Genomic DNA, 18,941 nt, shown 5'->3' with positions numbered 1-18,941 from the left:
CTTATGATATGGCCGGTAAAGAAGGTGTATGGTATCTGGCAATTGACTGTAGATCATCAGGAGAATAAAGATGTTATGTGCATTATTGTAATAATTCCTGACTTTGTCATTATGGAGGACCAGGTAGCACAGGCCCCAGCATCAGAGGGTGGCTAGATTAAATGACTATTAGGTTTCTGGATCTGTAAACTTCCTGATGCAGCCACTTACTATTCCACTTTTGAAAAACAATTGCTTGTTTTTGGGGGGGACCTTGGGGGCTACTCAGTGTGTGATCCAGAGTCATACCATACCTTTTGTCCAAGGTGCCTAATATAAGTTGGGTGATGCAAAGTGGTTCCTTAATGGGTAAGGCACCAGAGGTTTCCAAACCTTAAGTGTAAATGGCACCTCGATCAGGCTCTGAGGTGTTAAGTGTGCTTTATGAATGGGTTATGATATTGCCAGAGGCAATGCTTTGCCTCCTTTTTTACCCAATGTGACCCAGTTTTTAAAGACCTAAACCTAGAGGAATATTGTTTTGTTCTTAGGAAATGGCAACTGCCAGAGTTTTAACTCTGCATCACCTCCATAACCTTCAGATAAGGTTCCTTTGTATAGCAACTTAATAATCAGGAATAGATAAGTAAGATGGCAACCTGATCCTTAGCTGAAATTTTTAACTGAAAGTTTTAACATTTCATTTTTGTTCACCGCTGGGTTAATCCACGGGAAAACATTAACATTTTAACTAATATGCTTTTTATATAATTATAAGTAAATATTCTATGAAAAGCATTCTACTGAATTGATAGAATAGACTCTGCCTAAGTCAGATAAATGACAGTTTTCACTTTATTTGGGAGAGAAGACTTTTTAGAAAATAAAAGAATGAAAATTGACTATATCTTAGTTCAAGTAGTTTATTCCTCATTAGAAACCACTTTTGAATTTAAAAAACAATTATGCTGAATTTCCAAGTGTTTTGTTAATTATTAAATAAAAATAAAAGTCAGAGTAAAATGAGATGTCCGATACAATCATTTTTTCAATATTTTATTGACAAAGAAGACAAGATTGTATTCTCTTACAGATGGATATATGGGAATTGTCGATACTATTATAATGGTTTTAAAAAAAACCGAATGTATGATGGATTTTTACCAAGACAATGACTGTCAAAACTGATACAGAAGTCAGGCTGACATCTAGTGGTGATATAAAGCAATCCAATTCTGGATGACATTAGCTGTCTAATGGCGTGTCACTTTTCAGATAGGCTTTCCTAAAAGCTTCACCAAGCATATCGACATCTTGCTCATGTTTAATTACTCCCTAAAAGGAAAACACTTTAGGTTATTTTTGGATACAAGAATATTTCACTAAATGTATAGATTTATGAATACCTTGAGGCAAAGAGAGTACAGATCAGAAACAAACTGACTTTTAGAACTAGAGATTCCATAGAGATCATTTAACCCAAACTCTTTATTTGATAGATGAAGTGAGGTCCAAGGAATCAATGTCCAAGGTATGTTCAATATAAAAGCAATCTACTCAGCAAAATTATGAATTTATGGAATTAATCAATCAAGAAATGGATACCTGAACAGAGTTTACACTGGATTTCCTACTTTAATGATACAAATGAGGAACTGCCAAGCTAGGACTCTTGTAATGAGGAGCCAGTCCCTTCTCCTTTCCCTTTCCCCACTCCCTCTACTACCATACCCTAGTATGTTACCTAGTTTTACCTATATAGTAGTGGGAACTTTTCTATCCTTCCTCACTCCCCCGACAGAGTGTTGACAAGAAGCAGGGGAGGGCAATTTGAATCTTCAAAGCTTCAAGGATTCTGGTTCTCCTTGCCTCAGTTATATGAGCAGTCATAGAACATACTACAAAAGGGCATTTATAGAATTACAGGAAAGGTTCAGAGTTGGAGCTAAGGAAACTCACCCCTCCATTTTTGTATCCAAAATACCTCAATCCTAACAAAAGGGCTGGGGAGAGAAGTACCTGGTTCATCTTCCTTGGCTCATTCTACAATTTTCTTTGCTGTCTGCTGATTAAATAATCCTTCTCCCCTCTACTGCCAACATGCTATTTATAATCTGTCTCTCATTATACAATGAGATTGATTCTCCAATCCCATTAATACAGTCTCCCAGTTTTAAAGTTAGTGCCCTTCAAAAACAACAACAACAACAAAAAAATGCGGCAGCTAGGTGGTGCAGTGGATAAAGCACTGGCTCTGGATTCAGGAGGACCTGAGTTCAAATCAGACTCAGACACTTGACACTAGTTGTGTGACCCTGAGCAAGTCACTTAACCCTCAATGCCCCGCCAAAAAGAAACACAAAAAATAAAGTTAGTGCCCTTCAGAACCCACATCGCTTTTTCTGATGAGCCCTGCTTCTCCCCAGGTCCATGTCTACCTCGCTTCTTCTTCTTCTTTTTTTTTTTTTGGTGAGGCAGTTGGGGTTAAGTGACTTGCCCAGGGTCACACAGCTAGTAAGTATCAAGTGTCTGAGGCCGAATTTGAACTCAGGTCCTCCTGAATCCAGGGCCGGTACTCTATCCACTGTGCCACCTAGCTGCCCCCTACCTCACTTCTAAGCCTGTTCTGCTCTGCCTTTTGAAAATTCTTTCAAAACAAAACAAAACAAAAAAAACCCATCCCCTACATCCTTGAACTTTCCCTTCTTCCAGTCTCTTTTCTTTAACTCACAATTCTCTGTATTGGAGGCCACTCTCAGCCATGGAGCCAAGAAAGGGGATTCACATGCTCCTTGTTCCCTTGAAAACCTGGGTAACTCATTTAAACTACTTTATTCCTCTCTTTATTGCTGTCAACTGGTGAAATCTGTTACTCTTCCAAATTCTTCAGTGACTTTTGTACTTGGTTTACTATTTTCACCTCTGATTTATTCCCTGCTGTCTTGGAGACTTAGATATTCTTGATGACCCTCACCACACAATTCCTTCACCTTTTCCACTCCAGTAGCTTAATATGGCATAGACACAATTACACCTTGGACATCACACCACCTCCCAGAATTGTACTGCGCTCCGTCCAAAATCCTAACCTTTGAAACATTCTTCTCTAGCCAAAACTTCCTAATCCTTTCACTTCAATTCCCCTCACTCAGGAAAAGTCTGGTCTCCATATTATGATCATTCCCTGAGCCTCTCCTGACTCTTCCAGTGCATTGCCCTCTTTCTAGTTTCAAATGTCTTCATACACTTGGCTAATGTTTTGGCTGGTTGCTGGGGATGAGGCCAGGGGAGAGGGTGGCTAGAAGGTGACAGTGATGCCAAAGGGAAAAGGCATCATCAATAAGACTTTTCTTAATTAAAAGAGACTTGGGAGTCATCATCCAGAGTCCTGAACCCCTTTAGATGTGCCACCATTTCCCACCTGCTCATTAATTTAAAAAAATATATATTTTTCATGGTTCTTTCCTTCTCCTTCTAATCTTAATAGTATTTTATTGTTCCAGTTACATGTAAATATAGTTTTCATCATTTGTTTTTATAAGATTTTGAGTTTCAAATTTTTCTCCCTCCCTTCCTTCCCCTACCCCTCACCAAGACAGAAAGCAATCTGATATAGGTTATGTATGTACAATCACATTAAATATATTTCCACATTAGTCATGTTGTGAAAGAAGAATCAGAACAAAAGGGTAAAACCTCAAAAAACAAAAAGTAGAAATACTATGGTTCAATCTGCATTCAGATGTCCATAGTTCTTTTTTCTGTATGTAGAGAGCATTTTCTATCATGAGTCCTTTGGAATTGTCTTGAATTACTGTATTGCTGCTGCTCATTAATTCTTAATTCTAGGTAACTTTCCCTATCTAATTAATAGACTCCTGCTCTAGAGCCACAAAATTAAGCTACATAGCTCAGTGGATAGAGTTCTGGAACTGGAGTCAGGAAGACTCATCTTCCCAAGTTCAAATCTGGCCTCAGATATTTACTGTGACCCTGAGCAAGTCACTTCACTGTTTGCCTCAGTTTCATCCTATATAAAATGAGCTGGAGAAGGAAATTGGAAATCACTTCAGTATCTTTGTCAAGAAAACCACAAATGGAGTCATGAAGAGCTGGAAACAACTGAAAAATGACTGAACAAAAATAAATCTGATATAAACATGGTATGTTGGCAACACTTTTATTCTATTCTTACAAAGTCCCTTTCTCACTCCCCACAAAAACTGCTCCAAACCTTTTTTTTTTGCAGGGCAATGAGGTTTAAGTGACTTGCTCAGGGTCACATAGCTAATAAGTGTCAAGTGTCTGAGGCCAAATTTGAACTCAGGTCCTCCTGAATTCAGGCCTGGTGCTTTATCCACTGTGCCACCTAGCTGCCCCATCCAAACCTTTTTCAAAGACCTAGCTGTGCCCCACATCTACTGCACTCGTTCCAACTTGACTGAGAAGACAAAGTCCATCCAAAGGAGCTCTCTCAACTCACTTTTCTCACCTCAAACTTCTCAGTCTTATCACCCATTTTCTCCTCCTTTTTCAGAATAGGAATCCCTTGCTTGTATTGTTTCTCTCTCATTCAGCTTCAATCTCTTTCCCCCCCTCCTCTTCCCTTCCTTGATCCCATCTACTTTAAAACAAAACAAAAAAGGGGCAAAAAAGATGATGCCAAAAGACTTATGGTAGAAAATGCTTTCCACATTCAGAAAAAGAACTATAGAGTCTGAGTGCAGATTGAAGCATGCTATTTCTACTTTTGTTGTTTATTCTTTCTTGTGTTTTTTTTCCTTTTGTTCTGATTCTTCTCTTACAACATAACTAATGTGGGAAATATGTTTAACATGACTATAAAATATACAACCTAAAAAACACCAAAACAAAACAAAACTTTTCCTTAAACCTTCTTCCCTCATTCTAGCTATTTCATCTCTAGTCTCCCCTTCATAGTTAAACTTCTTAGCAAAGCAATTTTCCCAAGGCACTCTCTCCTCCACCCTTTCCATATCCACCAATCTATTGAAACTATCTTCTTAGAGCTCACCAATGCCAAATTCAATGGCCTTTTTTCTGTCCTTATCCTCCTGGACCTTGATTTAGCATTTGATACAAATGACCATTCTTCTCTCCTGTCTTACCATTCTTCCCGCCCCTCTTCTCTGTGAAGCCATTAGTTCACCTCTTGGCCCTCTCATTAAATGTATATGTTCCCCAGGGTCCATTCTTAGTCTTCTTCAACTCTCTAATTGGGAACCTTCAATTATAAACTCTCTACAGATGGCTCCTAAATCCATATCTCTAAGTCTTAACATCTTTTAAAATTTTAAATCTTATTTTTCAGTAATTTCTGACTTCATGACCTGATTTATAATTTTCTTGGTAGATAACTGGAATGGTTTGCCATTTCCTTCTCCAGCTCATTTTAGAGATGAGGAAACTGAGGCAAACATGGTGAAGTGACTTGCCTGTGGTCACATAGCTGGTAAGTGTCTGAGGCCACATTTGAATTCAGGTCTTCCTGATTCCACCTACCTGCCCCCAATTCTAAATCTGTATAGTATCTATGGTGCATCTCGATATGGATGCTCCACTAACACTTCAAATATACCACATCAAGCTTGTCCTTTTTCCTTTTAAACATGTTCTCCTTTCTGACTTTGCTTTCTCTCAGATATATACTACCATTTATCCAGTCTTTATGTTCAAAGCCTTGGTGTTATCTTTTACTCTTTCTATTGTCTCAGGCTTATTGGCTTTACCTCCATGCCATCTCTCATATCCAAATCCTCCTCTCCATTCCCACTACTACCCTTCTTTTATAGAACTTCATATCACCATTAGACAAGACTCTTCAATAGCCTGGAAGGTCGTCTTGCCTCTCCCCTCTCCATCCCAATCCATTAAATAACTGGCACACCCAGTCTTCACTGTCTATAAATCTGGTTACATCATTCCTGTGCTCAATAAACTTCCTTGTCTTTTCAATTGCATCTTGAAGGCTTTTCTCCTAGTGCCGAAATGCATTTTCCTGCCTCCATATCTTTGTTCATGCCACTTCCTAGGTTTAGAATGCCCACACTACCTCTCCCCTGCAACCTCAGCCTGCTGAATTCCTATCCATCTTTTAAAGCTCAGCTCACATGCCATTTCCTCTATGAAACCATCTCTAATCCCCTTACTACGTATGACTTTTCCCCCAGGGTTCACATAGCATACTCAGTCTGTACCTTTCTTAAGGATTTATTAGATATTTTAACTAGACTGTAAGCACCATGACAGCAAGAACTTATTTACTAAACTTTGTATTTTCCCTGGAACTTAGCATAGTGCTCTGTACATAGTAAGGGTAATTGAATTGAATTTCCCCAGCCATGACCAATTTCTTAACCTCTTATGTCACCTAGTCTTTTTCATATAATTTATCACTTAATCATTTGCTTGGTTGTAATGTGAGCTAATTGTTTAATGTGCTTTAGTCACTTTTTTCTCAGCTAGACTGTTCAAGGGTCATGTATTCTATATCTGTATCCCTCACAGTACCAAACACAGTGCTGAACTTAATACATACAAACTGTAAACATATGCTGAATGATCTTAAAAAGTTGGTAATACTACAATTATCCATTTTTAAAAGTAATTTTATTTTGTATACTTGTGGTATATTTGATCAAAGAAAAATTTAAAAATTAAGGTGTGCTGGACCCCAAGCTATAACATAACTCAGTAGAGCTCATCTTTTTTTAAAAAATAAGGCAGGTCTATTTCATAGTCAATCTGGGTGCTTATTATTAGAAGTTACCAGAAGGACATGTAACATGATTCTTTGGCACACACAGTATTGTAATATGTGCTTCAAGTGTTGTTTAATTATAGATACACTCTGTTGAAAGAGAACCATGACTATAATCCTATAGTTTTAGAACTAGAAACGATTTTAGACATCATCTACTCTCATTTTAGAAATTAGTAAACTGAGGACTAGAGAGGAGCAGGTCACATACTGGTCAGCAGCCAGAGTATGAGCTGGTTCCATGCTGGGTTCTAGTATGAACTACTTGGTCTCCTGTCCTAGTTCAGTGTTCTTTTTCCTATACCACTCTTCCTCCAAAACGACATACTAATTGATCTTTTAAATAAATCTCACTTACTTTGGGAAGATAGCCCAATAGATTAGCAGCATGTTCTCTGAGAAGTTTCTGTCGTTCCTCTTCAACAATCGCATTCACACCTCCGTCTCTTTGTTGCTGTAGCCTCATTTCTTCAAATTCGCGTTCCTAGAAGTGCAACCAGTTTTTGTTATTCTCTGAGGTAAATTTTTAAAAATTTATTTATATGTTTTGTTTTACATCACCATTTCTGAAAGTCTCTTTCCCTCCTCTCCCACCTGGTAAACCACCCCTTGTAACAAAGAATAAAAGGAAAAAGGCAGTCATACACTCTATTGTTAGGAACCTAGACAAAAAAGGGAGGGAAGCATATTTTCTCATCTCTTCTTCAGGCCCAAGCTTGGTCATTATAAATTATACAATACTCAAAGTTTTTTGTACATCTTACTTTCATGGCTCCGCTTATTGCACTTAGATCAGTTTATATTTCTTTCTCTTTTTTGTGGGGCAATAAGGGTTAAGTGACTTGCCCAGGGTCACACAGCCAGTAAGTGTCAAGTGTCTGAGGCTGGATTTGAACTCAGGTCCTCCTGAATCCAGGGCCAGTGCTTTATCCACTGTGCTACCTAGCTGCCCCTGATCAGTTTATATTTCTTCTCATGCTTCTCTGAATCTTCACAATCATTGTTTCTTACAGCAGAACATTTATTACATTATTATTACAAATACAGGGTTGGCCAAAAGTCATGATGGGGTCTGATGTTTTAATACATTTTTAAAAATTGTTTTTCTTTATTTTTTGCCATTTATGAGATTTGATTGTTTATATCTAGTGCAAATTCATTTCCTATGAATACTATATATGTTATAGTATTGTAAATTAAAAACAAAAAATAAAGGAATTATTAAATATTCATGGCTTTTTGCCCACCCTGTATTTGTTTAGCAATTCTTCAACTGATGTGCATGTACTTTGTTCTTTGCTATCACAAAAAGTGTTGCTATGAATAATTTGATGTATATGGGATCTTTCTTGCTACTTTAACTTCTTTGGGTAATATGTCTGGAAGTGAGATTTCTGTGTCAGATGATAAGGGCATTTGAATCATTTTTAAAAAACATAATTCCAAACTGCATTCCAGAATGGCTGCACTAATGCACTGTTCCACCAATGGTGCCTGATTTCCAAATACCTTCCAAAAATGAACTTACATCTTTTGTCATCTTTGCTAGTTTGGTGGGTATAAGGTGAAATTTTAGAGGCATGGAGATATTTCTTATTACTAGTGATAATTAGCAATATTATATATGATTGTAAATAATTAGCAATTCTCCTTTTGTGAACTGCTTATATTCTTTAACTACTTATCCATTGGGAAATGATTCAGTTTTCACTGTCTCTGTCTCTGTCTCTGTCTCTCTCTCTGTATATGTATATGTATATGCATTAGTTTCCTACATATCATAGATATTGGACCCTTATTAGAGATATTTGAAAACGTTTTCTTGCCCCAAGTGACAGCTCTCATTCTTATCCAAGCTTCACTGACTTTATTCATGCAAAAGCTTTTCAATTTCATACAATCAAAATAATCTATTTTGACTTTCAAGATCATTTCTATTCTTTGGTTAAGAACTTCTTTCCAAGCAAAAATTATGAAAGGGATCCAATCTTATTCTCTTCTAAACTTTTTAAGGCATGACCTTTTAATATTCAGATAATCTGCCCATTTTGTGTTTGTTATGGTATATTGTGATGGAAAATCCTAGTCTAAATCTAACCTCTATCAGACTCCTTTCCAGTTTTCCTGGCAGTTCCTGTCAAATAAGAAGTGTGACCTTAAGAAATTGATGTCCTCAGGTTTGATTTTAATTCTTTCTTGTTTAGTTTGTTCTATTGATGTACTTTTCCATTTTTAAGCAGTGCCAAAGTTTTAATAATTACTGCTTTATAATATATAATTTGAAGTTTGCAAGTGCTATTCCTTTCATTCCTTCCCATCCTTCCAATTATTTCCTCTGCTGTGCTAAACTTTTTTTTCAAATGAATTTTGTTATTATTTTGTCTATCTTTTAAAGCATCCACTTTTGTAGTTTGTTGTAATACTAAAATTGCAAATTAATTTACCATTTAAAATATATTAATATGGCCTAACCATGAGCAATTATAATTTTATCTAGATGAATCTTTGGTGTACTTTGGTAGGCTGACTTCCAGATATTTTATGCCATTTGGTAACTATTTTGGGACTCCCTTTTCTATTATTTCTCCTGTACTTTATTACTATATAAAACACTTTACAATTCATTTTATATCCAGCTACTTTACTGAAGCTATTGTTTCAATTCAGTTATTTGCTGGTTTTCTAAGGTTTTAGTTTTATCCTCTCTCTCTCTCTCTCTCTCTTTCTATATATACATATACATATATATATATATGTTTATGCTTTTAATATCTTTTATCTCAGAAATACTAACATTTCTAAAGCTATATCAAATAGCAGTGAGGAAAGGGAGATCCATGCTTTAATTCTTATTTATTGGGGAGGCTGTTAGTGTTGTCTGATGGCCAACAACACTTGCTTTTGGTTTTAGATATATGCTTTTTATCATATTAAAATTTAAGGTTAACTTTCACAAACTACATTAAAGAAAATTTTTCAAAGAAATACTTTGATTTTGGAACAAATGTAGGTATTTAGATAATTAGATTTATGAAATGTGTTTGTGTTCAAATGTCATAGTGTATCCTTTCACCTTCCCTATAGCCTTTGAAATGAATGAGAGTAGTAACTGGCCTTGGCATGTTATAATGCCAAGTGCATATTTTCCAAGATTATGAATCCCAATCACTTGCATGTTCTAAACTGTAATTAATTTATTCAGGATTAGTACTCTTCCTATTTTTTGAAGGCCTTGAGGAGGCCAACACAATGCAAAACTTGAAAGTTAAGGAAAAAGTGGAATAAGAATTCTTTTTAGGGAAGCAAGAAAAAATGCTAGTAGACTTCTAAAACGAGCTAATAACTACAGCTGGGAAGTGAATTTAGTTCTAAATTTAAGGTAAAAGGGGAGGTATTTTGGGTTGCTTTTTCTCCTTTTCTCTCTTCACCCAAAAAGCACATCTTTAGTATGGTATGGGGTGGACAGTTCCCTAAGTTCCCTACATTAGGGTGAACAATGCCAGCCAATATTTTTGTTAAAGCTACTACTTTTCTTCTAGACCAGACTTCTTAAACTGTGGTTTACAACCCCATATGGAGTCAAATAACTAAATGTGGGAGTCGTGAAAAATTTGGCAGTAAATTATTTGTATACTTATTTTATATACCTATGTACTTGGGGTTGCATAAAAATTTCTGGGGCAAAAAGGGGTCATGTTTAAGAAGCTCTGGTCTAGACAACCAGTTGGAAATGCCAAGGGTATCCTCTAATACTTCCTTTTCTTTCAACACCCCTATCGAATCATCTCTTCTTCCCCATAACACTATTTTCATCATGTTCATCTTCTTCTCAGAAACCTCCAGTGAAGCACTAACTCACTATTAAATTTCTATTCAAGGACTTCCACAATTTGGGTCCTATGACTCCATAATATGAATATATGTTACTTGGGTAATTAGTGAGCAAGCAAGCCATGACTGAGTTCATAAGATTTAGAACTGGAGGGTTCCTTTGATATCATTTAGCCTGATTACCTCACTTGACAAATAGACCTAGGGAGGTTAAGTAACTTGCCAGATTCAAACCCAGGCCTTCGGACTTCAAATCTAGTACTTTTTTTTTTTTATTACAACATGCTGCCTCTAAGTCTTTAGCTCCAGCCAAGCCAGGCTCCAAAGACGACAAGCTCAAGTCCTCCTCTGCATCTTTGCTCATGTTATTGTCTCCTTGTCTCTACTCTCCAACCATCTAAATCTAACCATTGTTCAAGGATAACGAAAATCCTATCTGCTCCATGAAAAGTTCCCTAACCCATCTGCTCACTTGCATCTTTTCCTTCTCTGAACTCTCAAATAGCACCCACCCCACCACTAATTTTAGAACTTGGGCATGTGCATTTTGTTTTATGTTTCAGTTTTACATTTTATGTGTCGGCCTTTTTTATTCAATAAGATCGTAAGCTCCATGAGGACAAGACAAGGTCAATGTATCATATTTCTTTGGGTTTTTTTTTGGGGGGGGGCCAATGGGGGTTAAGTGACTTGCCCAGGGTCACACAGCTAGTAAGTGTCAAGTGTCTGAGGCCGGATTTGAACTCAGGTACTCCTGAATCCAGGGCCGGTACTTTATCCACTGCGCCACCCAGCCGCCCCCAATGTATCATATTTCATTAGTACCACACGTACATCTTACCCCTGAACCCCCAGTGAGCAGCACAGAACACACCAACATGTCTGAGTGACTTGCTGAATAAATATTGGTTGAAGAATAAGTGGTAGAAAAGTACCAAGCAAGGGGCTAACATTCTCTATGGAGTCCATCTACCACATGAGCCCAGTTTCCTAAAGAAGAATAATTGGAGCCCAAAGTCTTAGGATGGGACCATGTTCAGCCAATAAGCTTTGAAACAATGAAACGGCAGTGTGTCCACTCTTGGCTTTTTTGACTACAGTATCACACCAAGGTGATATCCTCAGGTAGTAATTCCTTTTATTCTTTCTTAGGGAAATTTCAGATCCTATCTTTTTGTAATATAAATTGGATTCCCTCTCCCAGGTTTAATAAAAATTCAAAGAATTTTAGGACTAGAGGGGACTTCAATAGCTATCTAATACCAACTATATAACTCACTTAGAATCCTTTCTACATCTCCAGTCTTACCCACTTTCCTACATTTAAGCTCATATGCTATTTATCTGTTCACTCATCTAGCCTTGTGGGAGCTTACTGTGGTTTATTACCATTAGTTTGGCATTTGGCTATACCAAAGGGTATTAAGTGTCACCTGCAAGCTTAAAATGCTTAGTCTGCATATCCTTTTAAAAAGGTATCAAAATGCCAAATTATACCAGTCCCAGCACTGAGGCCCATATACAATTCTGTCTTTATATAGATAGGTAAATATTTACCCCTAGCCTTTGCTTTTTATCTTAATCCTTTTCTTGATCCAAGAATAAATATTCTTAAACCTATGCCAATATTACTTTAAAAATACCATGTGAGGTTTTTTTTTTTCACTTCAGCTTTGTTTTATCCACATTGGGAGTACAAAGGTTGGTAGGGTACTCTCCATAGGTTAAATGAAAGTAGATGGAGAATTAAGCAATTTTGTTAAAAGTTTAGAAGTGTTCTAACAACCCATCTAAATGACCCTTCCATTTTCCTGGATACCATGTAAACCTTCATAACCAAAGGTACAGGTAAGGGAAGATTGAGCTAAAAAGATACTAGTGAATGAGATAATAATGCAAATATTAAAGGAAATTGTGGTAGCCTATTTTATTACTGTGACATCATTTTCTCTCTCTCTCTCTCTCTTTTTTTTTTTTTGTGAGGCAGTTAGGGTTAAGTGACTTGCCCAGGGTCACACAGCTAGTAAGTGTTAAGTGCCTGAGGCCAGATTTTAACTCAGGTACTCCTGACTCCAAGGCCGGTGCTCTATCCACTGCGCCACCTTGCTGCCCCCATTTTTTCTTTCTCTTAATCTGTGGGGCTACATATCATCTAAATGTATCTTAAGTGGAACAGAAATAACCTCTTCTTTCCTTATTCAATACTGATGACAAAACACTGAAACCAGAAAAAACAGAATTCTTACTTTGTCTGCAAGGAACTGTTCGTGACGTTCTTTAATAAGTTTTTCTATAGCTTTCCTGTGCTCGTACTGCTTCATTCTTTGTTTCTGAGCATTCATTAATTCAATTCGATCATCCTCAGCAAATTTAGCCAGCATGTTTTGTCTGAAGAGTTCTTCTTCTTCCCTGGTAGCCTGAAGAACCAATTCTTTGAAAGCCATTTGTTCTGCAAAGTTTCTTTGTAGCTCTTCACGCTTTTTGATTTTGTTTTCAATTTCTTCCTAAAAGAAGACAATAAGAGTAACATTAAAAGCTTAATTCCACAACTTTAAAAAAATCTGACTTGTAAATGGAAGTTTTCAGCTCAGTATGTAGTAGCAAATTGAAATCAGGCACTCTGAGAAAAACATGGCCATTTAAGTCATAGTATCTTGTAATGCATACTACTAGGCCTACCAGAGGTGACATTTTCTTTAATTTCCTGGTAATTATTTTTAAATTCTAATTTTATTTATTTGCCCTGAGGCTATGAAGGTCAGTCTTCTTGAGTACTAACATATAAACAACATTGATTTCATATAAATTTCAAGCACCTCTATAATCTTTCCCTACTCTATCCAACCTTATCCCCCAATGCACCTGAACATGACCCTTTTGCTAATAATAGCTAGTATTTATATACCACTTTAAAGTTTGCAAAGCACTTTACAAATATATCTTTTTATCCTCACAACCACCCTGGGAGGTAGGTATTATTATTCCCATTTTTACAGATGAGGAAACTGAGACACAGAGAGGCTAAGCAACTTGCTCAGGGTAACACAATGTCTGAGGCTGGTTTTGAACTCAGGTTTTACTGACTCCAGGTATAGCCCTCTACTTTAGGCTTTGCTCTAGCCATAAGAGTCTTCTTAACAGGCTCCAAATGTGGTATGCTAAATTCCTGCTTTAACACCTTTTCACAAGTTGTTTTCTCCTACCTGTAATGTTCTTTCCACTCCTTTTCACCTAATCAAATGCTGCTCATCCTTCAGGTCCCTTTGAAATGCCAATCTGTCTATAACTCTTCTTCCTATATCTCTAGCCCATGCTATTAATCTTTCCCTCTTCTGAAGTAATTTGTGTCACTGGTTTGTGGATTTATGCATACATTGCTTTGTTCTGCTATTTAACAATTTCATATATGACTATCTTCTCTGTCCATTTAAACACCCAGTGTTCATAGTCTGTAATTTTTTGGATGCTGGAAACTTCTATAAGTTGCTTGAGGAATCAATTTACAGTGAATTTACAGTGGAAACAATCTGAGATTCTGGATTGAAAAGTTCCATTCCCCACCACTTAATCCTAGATGTGTAACTTTATGTTCTGATAACAGACTGTCTCTAACTAAAAATAAGGAGACTTCAGATAAAATAAGAATTGCATTTTTTCTAGATTCCATAGTTTCATGGCAGTGATATAGCTACCCCAAATAATGGGAAGAGTGCAAGCCAGAGCCCAAGTGGGGATCTAAGTTTGAGTTTAGGCTCCTCATTTTATTCTCTGTTTGACTCTGGGCAATAAACCAATTAAAAAACATTCATTAAGTACTTATGAAGTGCCTGAACTATGCTAACACTGAGACACATAGAAAAATCAAATAGTTCTTTTCCCCAAGGAGCAAATCTAATTCTAATAGTAATTCTAACTTGTATTTATGTGTGCATGTATATGCACACATACCTTATATACATATATACACATGATTACATACATACATGTGTGTATGCAACATATATAAGGGTGGGGAGGCAAGGTATCAGAAACTGGAACTATTAGGAAAGGCTTCACATAGAAGGTGATAATTAAGCTGAGTTTTGAAACAAATAAGGAATTACAAGAATCAAAGAGGAAGAGCACTGAAGGCATGGAGAATAGTCAGTACAAAGGCAAGGAGATGGGAGGTGGAACACCGAGTATGAAGAATAGCAAGGAAGCCAGCATCATTGGACCACAGAGCACCCAGGATAGTAAGGCTAGAAAGGTAAGAATGGGTTACATTGTGAAGAGCTTTAAGTCACTGACAAGAGTTTATATTTGACCCTAGAAGTTGCAGGGAACCACTAGAGTTATTGGAGGACAGATGGTGAAAAGCAGCATCAGGGGTAGATGACTATACTTGCACTTTAGGAAAATCACTGTGGTGGCTGTGTGAAGAATGGAGTGGATCAGCAGGGAGACTAAATAGGAGGCTACTGCACTAGGCCAAGAAGGAAGTAATGAAAGTCTGTACTAGGGTGTGACTGTATGAGTATTGGGGAGAAGACTTATGCAAGAAATGTTGTAGAGAAAGAGAAGACAAGATCTGGCAAATGAGCAGATGCCTGAGGTGAGGGAGGGTGAGACATCAAGGATGACACTGAGGCTGCCAAGCTGGGTGACGGGATGATGGTGCCAGGACAGTAACAGAGGAGTTCAGAAGAGTGGGGAAGTGGATGAGTTCTCTCATGGATTTTGTTTAGTTCAAGATACCTATGGAACATCCAATTCAAAATGTACATTGCTAGGAAGGAGTAATGTCACCCTGGAGTTCAGGAAGGAAACTATGCCCAGACAAAGAGGCAACTCACAGTCTTTCTAGGCCTCAATTTCCTCATTTGCAAAGTGGAGATGATGTTACTAGCATGACCTATGTCACAGGATTATTGTAACATTCATAATAATAAATAACTATATAAACATGAACTCTTAGGATTAATTTAATATGTTTTTGGAATGCCTGGGACAGAGCATGTGAAGGTACTGAAAATGAAGGTAACTGGTTGTAGTCACCATGTCTTTACATATAAATGATCATGAATTTCCTATTAAAATTGGTATTCTAAAACTGCATTGAGCAAGAGAAAGCAAAATGCAAAATCTACAACAAGGGCACCAATTTCTTTTAACTGATAAATGATAACACTGGTACAATATTGACACCCACACAGTTCATGTCACCATATGTAAGTTCATGAACAGGATTATGGGAATTACATAGGGGAGAGAAGGAAGACTGACGTCTCAGTGGAAAGAGCACTGTATGGGTAAAGTCAAGACTTAGATTGGGAGTGAAGCTATCTGTGCTTTCCCACTAGTTTTTTTTTTTTTTTAATGTTCTAACAATTAAGTTCTAACTAATGTTGTTGGCTGATCGCAAACTGTGAGATTCTTATAAAAACTACACTGTGCAGCTCTTCCTTCCGGGATTTGGACCAGATACCAGAGTAATTATCCATTCTTGCCACAAGATGGAACTCTCAGACACTTAACTCTACTTAAAGCAATTTAGCTCTTGGGATAATCTAGCTGTGAACTCAGTCATAGCCCCTTCTGTTAGCTGATGGAGTACAACCTACTCTTGGGTGGCACATCCCAGGGGCATGCCACCTTTCAACAAATCAAACATTTCTTAACTTAATTAAATATTTCTTAATTAAGAGGCAAGCCTGCAGAAGTGGGGAAAAACATGGCATCTGCTATTCAATCATTTTGTGACTCTGGACAAGTCACTTAAACTATTCCTTACTTATGAAATGAGATGACTAGACAAGTTGATCTCTAAAGTTCCTTCTTAATGATATTAAATCATAAGAATCATCAAATGATCAAATATAGAGAATTTACCAAGATTTCTTTTAAGAAGGACTCATCAAGGGGCGGCTAGGTGGCGCAGTGGATAAAGCACCGGCCCTGGATTCAGGAGTTCCTGAGTTCAAATCCGGCCTCAGACACTTGACACTTACTAGCTGTGTGATCCTGGGCAAGTCACTTAACCCCATTGCCCCGTAAAAAAAAAAAAAAAAAAAGAAGGACTCATCAAGAAGTATCCTCTCTTTCCAAACACTTCTCTATTCTCAGTTGTCGGCCATTACCAGGCAGACAAAATAACATCAAGTAAAGCAGGCCAGGCTTCAGGAAATTTCCTATACTCAAGGACTCTGACTCTGCTCCCTTGGCAGCGGCTAGTGAAGACAGAGTGCTGGGCCTGGAGTTAGGAAGACCTGAGTTCAAGTTTGACTCCACATACTTAATACCTGTATGACCCTGGGCAAGTCACTCAGTTTCTTCTACTGTAAAATGGATATAATAATAGCACCTTACCATGTTAGGTGAGGATCAAATTAATAAAGTGCTTAGCAAAATGCCTGGCATATAGTAGGTGCTATAAAAATTTTTATTTTCTTCCCTCTCCCACCTCATTACTCTTCAATTGCTTTTCCCTAATCTCTTCTTGCTTTTCTTCAGGATGTTGAAAAAGAAAACTATTCATTAACCAACTACTGGCTTTTCTTTTTTTTTTTTCAAGTAGAGCCTGTGTCTTATGTGAAGAAGATAGGTAGTTTTTTCCTACATGAAGAAGATAAGTAGCTCTAAGTGAGCTGTTTTTTATTTGATTTGGGGTACTCACATTCAACTAAGTAAAGTTTTTTGGCTTGGGCTCTCAAACTTAAACTGTATGAAGATTACAGATGATTCTTTTCTTTCCATTTATCTATCTGAACACTCTTTGGCTTGCTCAAAGCTCAATTCCTGCACCCTCTCAATCTGCGGGGCATAAGTTGGCATGAATTCTGCTAATTCCTCTCTCCACACCTCTCCTTCCCTTGGAAGCATGCACTTCAATATTTAACTAAGATCAATGTTTTCTAAGCTTGTGAGACAGGAAGGCTTAGAACTATCCTGATTTCTCATGCACATAGATATACACATCTAGAACAAATACCTGTTGAATAGCACAATGTTTTAAAATAAATTTAACAAAGGTTTTTCCTCTCCTACAACATAGTCTACAGCCAAAACAGGATGAGCTCTTTGTCTCTGGTTCATGGGACCTTCCTGTAACTAACACAAAGGCATATTGGCAAGTAATATAAAAACTGGGAAAATTTGAAATATTAGAAATGGTCAGAAAAAGAAATCATAAGTTTTTCTTATACTTCTAATGGATCCTAAATACAAGAGATTCCACTGAAATTTTTTAAATAAGATTGTTAATATTAATCTGACTTCTTAAAGGATTTTCTTAGGAGATGAACAGAGGCTACTATATAATTGATGATTATATAATTGCAGGCAAGTCAATCACTGAAAGAAAATATTTATTGCGACTGGAGATGAGTTGACTGTCTGTTAGTTAAATGGTAACTGTCCCATTAATAAAATATTCAGTGGAATGTGTCATTAAGACATTAGTTGATGGTGGAAAATGACTAAGCACAAAATAACCACTGACTTAAAGATATATGAGAGTGGTGGTAAGAGTAAAGAAGAGGAGACTTGTAGGAAATCACTTCTTACCCAAGCAAGTCCTTTTGTCTCCATATCACACTAAAATCACTAAAACTTTCAGATAGGGCAAGAGTTGAATATAGGCACTATTACACTTTAACAATTATATGATTTATGTCTAAGTCATAGGACAATAGACAGCTTCATAGAAAAGTGGCAATATTTCATTGGGTGCCCTAATCTGCTACTATTAGTGTAGTCCCTTCTATTCTAGTGTCAATGAATGGATTGGCAGAGTCCTGAAAACCAGAAGATAAACTTAAAATCCAGGTTCATGGAGTCAGAATAAAAGTGGTTACTCTATTTAAGAAGCTACACTGTGTTTATACTAGTGTTTCACACTAGCAAATATGCTTATATGTTCTGCATTTTAAATTCCCTACTTCTTAATATTTCTGCTATGAATAATGATAAATATCATAAGTAGTAAGCATGATGCCAAGGGACATACATAGGAGGTGCTATTTGACTGAGTGATTGAAATACCCAACAGATCATTTACATGGCATATTCTGATTTATGATAAAATAACACAGCTTACTAATAATGAATTTTAACTGATTTTATCTCTAGAATGCTAAGCCTAAAGTCAGGAATACTCATCTTCCTGAGTTCAAATCTGACCTCAGATATTTACTAGTTGTGTGACCCCGGGCAAGTCGTTTAACCTTGTTTGCCTCAGTTTCCTCACTTGTAAAATGAGCTGGAGAAAGAAATGGCAAACCACTCCAGGATCTCTCTAAGACAACCCCAAGTTGGAGTCATGAAGAGTCAGTCATGGGGGCAGCTAGGTGGCGCAGTGGTAGAGCACCAG

The 18,941-nt window shown here is 37.1% G+C and overlaps 1 protein-coding gene across 1 annotated transcript in view; it reads right to left on the bottom strand.

Annotated features, from left to right (window-relative positions):
* Positions 1 to 1,080: 1,080 nt before the first annotated feature.
* Positions 1,081 to 18,941, bottom strand: part of MNS1 (meiosis specific nuclear structural 1) — a 44,155-nt gene continuing 26,294 nt past the window's right edge. The window contains exons 8-10 of the mRNA XM_043987516.1: positions 12,838 to 13,095; positions 7,119 to 7,244; positions 1,081 to 1,314 (exon numbers count right to left, since the gene is read on the bottom strand). Coding sequence (XP_043843451.1) covers positions 1,225 to 1,314; positions 7,119 to 7,244; positions 12,838 to 13,095 — 474 coding nt within the window. The 3' untranslated portion in view covers positions 1,081 to 1,224. The remainder of the gene's footprint in view (positions 1,315 to 7,118; positions 7,245 to 12,837; positions 13,096 to 18,941) is intronic.

Source organism: Dromiciops gliroides, chromosome 2, assembly GCF_019393635.1.
Source record: "Dromiciops gliroides isolate mDroGli1 chromosome 2, mDroGli1.pri, whole genome shotgun sequence".
Lineage (NCBI taxonomy): Eukaryota > Metazoa > Chordata > Mammalia > Microbiotheria > Microbiotheriidae > Dromiciops > Dromiciops gliroides.
Note: the sequence above shows the minus strand (reverse complement) of the source record. Positions and strands in the feature narration are given on the sequence as shown.